The sequence below is a fragment of the Xenopus laevis genome, chromosome 7S (assembly GCF_017654675.1).
Source record: "Xenopus laevis strain J_2021 chromosome 7S, Xenopus_laevis_v10.1, whole genome shotgun sequence".
Classification (NCBI taxonomy): Eukaryota; Metazoa; Chordata; class Amphibia; order Anura; family Pipidae; genus Xenopus; species Xenopus laevis.
Genome location: NC_054384.1, coordinates 11,507,796 through 11,515,484, shown reverse-complemented (window position 1 = coordinate 11,515,484; position 7,689 = coordinate 11,507,796). Strand labels below are relative to the sequence as shown.

The window sequence follows — 7,689 nt, the reverse complement described above, 5'->3', positions numbered from 1 at the left end:
CAGGCCTCTCCTTATTCATATTCCAGTCTCTTATACAAATCAATGCATGGTTGCTAGGGTAATTTGAACCCTAACAACCCAATTGCGGAAAATGTAAACTGGAGAGGCGCTGAATAAAAAGATAAATCAGAAACCACAAATGAAAACCAATTGCAAATTGTCACAGAATCTCCCTCTCTACATCATACTAAGGGGCAAATTTACTTTAACCCTCGATATTCGACCTTAATAACCCTCGATATTGGACTGTTGAAGTTAAATCCTTCGACTTCGTTTGATCGAACGATTAAATCCTTCGAATCGTTCGATTCGAAGGATTTTAATCCATCGATCGAGCGATTTTTCTTGGATAAAAAAAAAAGCTAGCTAAGCCTATGGGGACTTTCCCCATAGGCTAACATTGACTTCGGTAGCTTTTAGGTGGTCGAAGTTTTTTCTTAAAGAGACAGTACTTCGACTATTGAATGGTCGAATAGTCGAACGATTTTTAGTTCGAATTGTTCGATTCGAAGTCGTAGTCAAAGTAGCCAAAAAAACCATTCTAAATTTTTTTTTTTATTCATTCCTTCTTTCGAGCTAAATAAACGGCCCCCTAAAAGTCCATTTAAATGTGTACAGCCCCTTTAATACTAGTAATAAAGGAAGACTGGTCGGCTAATAGTTAAGAAATAATATACATGCTGGGGCTGGCCATGGATCATTTAAAGCTACTGCGTGATATGAGAACTGTCTGGTGCAGTAAAACATCACTCGGGAAGAGTATTTAAAAAAATACTTGTTGTAGCCCTGCCAGGGCACAAATGTCATACTACATACGGGTCTCTGCAAAGCCCTATAGCGAGACGCCACTGCTCTCCTTTTACTGCAAACTCTCTCTGGATTGGAAGCTCCCCTTGCCGGCTTCACCTTTGTGCGACGGTACCCACCATGCTTTGCGCGGCGTGACGTGTTAAAGACGAGACGGTCGGTAATAGCCTCACTTTCCCGCATACCGTCGCGTTTTCACTGGGTATCATGACCAACGAGGAAGAATTTTCGCCATCAGCACTGGGTACCAAGGAACAGTGAGTTTTGGCAATAGGCGGGAGTGGGGTTATCAGTTTGTACACCCGGAAGTAGCTTGGAGAGGCAGCACGTGTTTATTTAGTGTTAGTTTCCTTACACCTGACTGAGTCCCACCTAAACGTACCTCTCTTATCTCATAATAGTTTTCCATGACTATGGAATAATGATTGAATAATTATTACTGGAGTATTTTTTACATATTTATTTTCTCTATCTCCAGCTGGGATGCAGTTTATAGTCGAGAGCTTTCGTCATTCAAGGAATACGGTGATGAGGGTGAGATATGGTGAGTTATAGATTCATATTTTTAGAAAGTGAAATAATATAAGTTCACGGAAATTATCTCTAAATACAAATTTGAACCAGGAACTTAGAGTCAACATAGAATTTTATCCCCTCTCTGAATAAAATAGGAAATGCTTCAGATCCTCTGTAACTCACAACAGTCTTAAGGTGGCCATACACGGGCCGATAAAAGCTGCCGACAGACCAAGTCGGCAGCTTATTGGCCCGTGTATGGGGGCCCCCGACGGGCTTCCCCGATCGAGATCTGGCCGAAAGTCGGCCAGATCTCGATCGGATGGGGTTAAAAATCCCGTCGGATCGCGGCCGCATCTGTTCGTTGATGCGGTCCCGCGATCCGACCGCCCGTTTGGCGAACGCTAGGATCCGATCGTTGGGCCCTAGGGCCCACGATCGGATCAGCCCGATATTGCCCACCTCAAGGTGGGCATATCGGAGGGAGATCCGCTCGTTTGGCGACATCGCCAAACGAGCGGATCTATCCGTGTATGGCCACCTTTAGTCTCATTCCCCTTTTCTCTAATAATCCTTTTTTTTCTTGGGTTTACCAAGAAACAACAATATTGCTATATACAGATATGGGACCTGTTATCCAGAATGCTCAGGACCTGGGGTTTTCTGGAATGGATTTCCATAGCCAAGTCTGCTAAAAAAAATAAAACATTAAGGTGCAGAGTATTTTAATAAAAAAAAGTCCGAAACTAGAATCCACAATTGGACCTTCTTTATTATTAAAAAAGCAAGATTTCATTTGATCAAGGACAATCACGAAAAGATCAAGTGAAAATCGAAATTGTATGAGTTTAATTTAAATCTTTTTTTTTTTAAATTTTTTTTGGGGCTCTTTCCCAGAAAAACGTTTCCATATTTTTTTTTGTCCAAAATAGTCGGATTTTCAGGCTAATTTCAGCACAGACCACAGAAACTTCCAAATAGGATAAGGACCTTTCCCACTGACTTGTATACAACCTCGGTAGGTTTGAGATGCCGGATTTTCGGATTCAGACTTTTTCCATCCTCGGGGTATAATAAATCTCGAAAAATTTGGATTTTATAGTAAAAAAAACAAACAAAAAAAAACCTTAAATTTATTGAGTTTTTGGCATTCAGACTTTAATAAATAAACCCCTGAGTTTTAATCTTAGTTGGAATCGAATGCAAGGTACTTTTGATTGCTACAGAGAAAAAGGAAATTATTTTAAACATTAAATTGTTTGGTTATAATGGAGTCTACAGGAGATTGCCATCCCATAATTTGGAGTTTTTTGGATAATGGGATTCCAGATAAATCATATACACACATAGGACTTATCTGGCCTGTGATATACAATTACTATATAGTTCCTAGTGCTATCTCTTGTGCCGTCCTGGCACTTGGCCCACTAGATGTATAAAATCGCAGTGCACTTTTTAAAGGAGAACATTGCAAAAATGAAAATTTAATATAAGCATCATCATACTGAAATAAGAAGTTTTCTAAATATAATCAATAAAAAATTCTATACCATTTCTGAAATAATCAAGTTCAACTTCACTATTCCTCTCCGCTTCTGTTTCTTCTCATTCTGTCTTCATCCAAGAGTTGGGTGTCCGATGAATGATCCAATATATCTTATAGGGCGGCTCCTTTTGCCAAGAAGATGTGTTAGAGCTCACTCTATTAAAATCACCAGACATCATGTCTCTCTACATGCAGGATTTGTGCAAAAGGCAGTTATTTTGTTAGATTTTGTTTTACTGGAATCAGTTATTTGAATGAGCTCTAATACATCTGCTAGGAAAGGAAGCCCCCCTATAAGATAGGGCATCTGGTTACAGTTATTTTTCTTCCGTCAGGTTTGGAGAAGGCAGTATGGCACGGGTTATCCGATGGCTTAATGCACACAAAGTACCACAGACTGCTTCCATACTTGACATTGGAACTGGAAATGGCATGTTACTGGTGGAACTGGTAAGAATGAAGGAATTAAACAGTATTGGCCTCTAATCTGCATTCACTTTATCAGTTACGCTAATCCTTAAACTATCAAATTAAATAATGGGGAAGTCCGTTACATATGCTGCACTGTTAAGATGACACAGATCAGGGCTATAACCACATTCCTAGTGTGATTGTAATTTGCAAGTGTTCTCTTTGGCAAGAGCCCTCATCATTCTGTTGTCATTACAGGCAAATTCTGGCTACTGCAATCTCACTGGCATAGATTATTGTAGCGATGCTGTGCAACTGGCAAAAAGCATATGTGAAAAGGAGGGAGTCTCCCAAAATGTACACTTACAGGTAAGAAATAGAAGCAAGTGACTTTCAGGAAAGATAGTTAGGAGTTAATAGGTACAGGCTCATGTCAATAGTATGTTCCAATTGAGTTTTTCTGCTTGACAGGAATATATTTTGTTTTAACTGCCAGAGATCAGTAGATTTATGATTGACATTCATGTTCTAACGAATCTCACTAAGTTAGTTTATGGATTGGTCATGGACACTGCAAATTCCCATGTGTATTGAGAAGGGCTCTTTGGTATTTTGTATAGTGATTGAAACTGACCACACATACATTGAGAATAATGAATATAAGTGATTCATTGATACCTACCACAAAAGCTGAGGGACTTCCTTACTGTGGCTCAGCAGCTTTTCCAACATAACCAGGTGCTTTCATTTCCAGGAAGAGCTTTATATATGATTGTCAAAAGAGGATGCATAGTCCAACCTGTGTACAGTATGATAAAAGCAAGCATTATGTGTCTTGTTATATCCTGTAATAGCAAGAGCTTTCAGCGCCATATTTTCCCTACACATATTAGCATAGTACGCCCTCTTCCCACAGTGAGATTGGAATTAGAAGCTGAAAAACTGGATCATAGCAAAACAGAAAGAGGCAAAAGGAAGAGAAAGCATTCAAAAGGAACAACATGATTAAATTGAAAATCAAAATTGCTTGTAACAGAAGGTGACTGTTGGTACTTTTCAGTTTGTGGCTTTAATTTCTTGTAAATGTTATGGACCTTCATGCTGGAGAAATTAAGTTTTTACACAACTGTATGACTTCCTTTAGGTCACCGATTTTCTTGAAGACTTCCATCCCTCAAAGCTGTTTGACATTTGCTTGGATAAAGGAACATTCGATGCTGTAAGCTTAGATCCGACAGGTGCAACAGAGAAGCGTGAGCAGTATGTGCAGTCACTGTCTCGGGCCCTAAAGCCGCAGGGGCTTTTTATTATAACTTCCTGCAACTGGACCAAGGAGGAACTGCTCCGTCAGTTTGGGGGAGGTAAGGAGCTTCATGGAGCTTCATGGAGCCAGAATTTGGTGTCTCCTTTTACAGTTTTTATTAGGATTACTACCACTGCCATATGCAAATTGCTTCTCTATACACAAGGTTTAAACTTGTACGTACCTTGGTCTTTTTCGCCCCCTGTGTTACTTATTCCTTCTGGTGTGCTCTTGTTTTGCAGAGTTTGAATTCAAGGATGAGCTGCCAACACCCACGTTTAGTTTTGGAGGGAAGGCTGGCCACAGTGTTACTGCAGTGGTATTAGAGAAGAGGAGCAGCTCTTGACAAACACAAACAATGTTTATTTATTCTTTTTTAGTTATCTGTGTCTATGCATTAAATATATTTGATTATATAAAAATAAAAAAAAACTGTTATTTGAAGTATTTATCAAAGTCAGACTAAATATGCATTGACTTTCCCTCCTATTTATCAATACATTTTTCCGAAAATTATTTGTGCAGGGAAAAAACTCGATACAATCTTGAAAAAATCCAAATTGTACAAATTTTTTGGATTTGTCACCGAAAACTGACTTTTTCGGATTTGATGCCTGAAACCTCCAACTACAGTATTTCGGATTTGGAGCCTGAAACCATGAAATCTTCGGATTATTGAACGAAACCCAGTGCAGATCAGGATATGAATGGTACTTCTGCCATTGACATCTATGAACTCGACACGTCTGAGTTGGAGTACTTTTTTTATTCAGACCAATACCATCAGAGTTTAATAAATTTCGAAAACTTCTAGTTTTTTTTTCCTACAGAAAAAAGTGTGCATATATATGTTTGTAGTACATGAAGTTTTTCATTATACCACGTACAATCTTTCCACAGAGGTTGCCATACGTTAATATGCTCCTTTTGTATATATTTTTTGCATACTTCCATGACTGATCCGTTACCTTTATAATAGTAATTGACCAGAGCGACATTAATGATTGTATATGTATATAATTGTATAATACCCACCTACTCCTTCTAGTTAAGAGCAAATAAATCAATTGGATGGTAAGGTTATAAAGTGACTGGGAAATTGATCCTTTGGGCAATGTGACTTGCCATTCACAAACAAGGACCACAAAATTGAACAGCCAGGTAAGCGTTTTCATAACGCTGTTCCTGTACGTGACTTCTTAGGGACCCACAATCCTCATTTGGGTGTGTAGTTTTCATAACAAAGTCAACACGAAGGGGGTTATTTATCAAAATCCAAATTTTTCTGATTTTTTTTTTTAATAAAAAAAGTCCGACCAAACTAAAATCCACGATTTGACCGTATCTATTATTAAAAAAAAGCTTGAGTTTTGGGTAAAACTCAATAAAATCGAGCGAATACCCAAATCGTACAATTTTTTCTGAGCTTTTTTTCCCACTCAGTGTTTCGGGCTTTCTCACAAAAAGCCTAAATTTTTTTGGATTTTTGCTGAAAATGTCAGATTTTCAGGCTAATTCCAGCACAGACCCCATAAACTGCCCCAAAAAGCCCAACCGGAGTTTATTAAATAACCCCCTAAGTGTGCTTAGTCTTCTATTTTGGGTATAAGGATGATATTTTTTGAACTTAAAATGCTGAAAGTCAGCAGTTTGTAGAGACACATATCTGGTACTAATAACGCTTGTGAATGTTCTTTGTTGTTGTGAAGATTTCGACAAATCCATCGGAAAGCTTGGAGGCGTGTGCCAGATACTGGACATAGAAAAAGGTTTTTGTGGGAAAAAACAAAACAGGTCCCGAGTGTTCTGGATAAAAGGTCCCATACCTGTATTAGGATTTTTTACTTTGATGTTTGTGTGTGTGCATTGGATCCTAACAACACTTGTTTCCTCTCAGAGATGGAACAGACCTCCGGTTCATCCAGGTAACCCTGCAGTTATCCCTATTGACCCCGGGGTATTTAAAGTTGACTTTATAAGCCCTGGAGTTGAAGAGGAAGATGTTCCTGCAGTTTACTAGGCCTTGGGTCCCTCCCTGGTAAAAGGGCCGAGAAGGCTGCAAAACCAGCTGCTATAACTAACCTTTATTTATATAGTGCCAACATATTGGGGCTCATTTATCAAGACTGGGCAAATTTGCTCGTGGGCAGTTACCTATAGCAACCAATCCATGATAAGATTTTTGAAGCCAGCTGCAAGTAGGACAATGAATGCAGCAATCTGATTGGTTGCCATGGGTTACTGCCCGTGGGCAAATTTACCCAGTGTTGATAAATGACCCCCAGTGTGCAGATATTATACATCAATCCCTGCCCCATTGGTGCTTCTAGAGTCTTTACTATTACAAGTATTCAGTCAAATTGATCAGAAAGCAATGAAGTGGCCTGTATGTGGACAGTGTGGGAGGAAAGCAGGGCTGCAGGCTGGACACTCATACTGTTTATACTGGAACTTCCCATGGGGCATCTCTGATTACTAGAGGGCCCTAAACTACCCAGTCCCCATATCATTATTAAAGAGATACTGTCATGGGAAAAAAACATTTTGCTCAAAATGAATCGGTTAATAGTGCTGCTCCGGCAGAATTCTGCACTGAAATCCATTTCTCAAAAAAACAAACAGATTTTTTTATATTCAATTTTGAAATCTGACATGGGGCTAGACATTTTGTCAATTTCCCAGCTGCCCCTGGTCATGTGACTTGTGCTCTGATAAACTTCAATCACTCTTTACTGCTGTACTGCAAGTTGGAGTGATATCACCCCTTTCCCCCCAGCAGCCAAACAAAAGAACAATGGGAAGGTAACCAGATAGCAGCTCAATAGTAAAAACCCAAGTCCCACTGAGACACATTCAGTTACATTGAGAAGGAAAAACAGCAGCCTGCCAGAAAGCATTTCTCTCCTAAAGTGCAGGCACAAGTCACATGACCAGGGGCAGCTGGGAAATTGACAAAATGTCTAGCCCCATGTCAGATGTCAAAATTGAATATAAAAAAATCTGTTTGCTCTTTTGAGAAATGGATTTCAGTGCAGAATTCTGCTGGAGCAGCACTATTAACTGATGCGCTTTGCAAAAAAACATGTTTTCCAATGACAGGATCCCT

The 7,689-nt window shown here is 39.3% G+C and overlaps 1 protein-coding gene across 1 annotated transcript; it reads left to right on the top strand.

Annotated features, from left to right (window-relative positions):
• Positions 1–747: 747 nt before the first annotated feature.
• Positions 748–5,005, top strand: eef1akmt2.S (EEF1A lysine methyltransferase 2 S homeolog). Its single transcript, XM_018227361.2, has 6 exons — positions 748–1,064; positions 1,286–1,351; positions 3,205–3,319; positions 3,539–3,649; positions 4,425–4,641; positions 4,826–5,005. Exons 1-6 carry the CDS (start codon positions 1,015–1,017, stop codon positions 4,927–4,929), a joined length of 663 nt encoding a protein of 220 aa, XP_018082850.1. The 5' UTR covers positions 748–1,014; the 3' UTR covers positions 4,930–5,005.
• Positions 5,006–7,689: the final 2,684 nt, after the last annotated feature.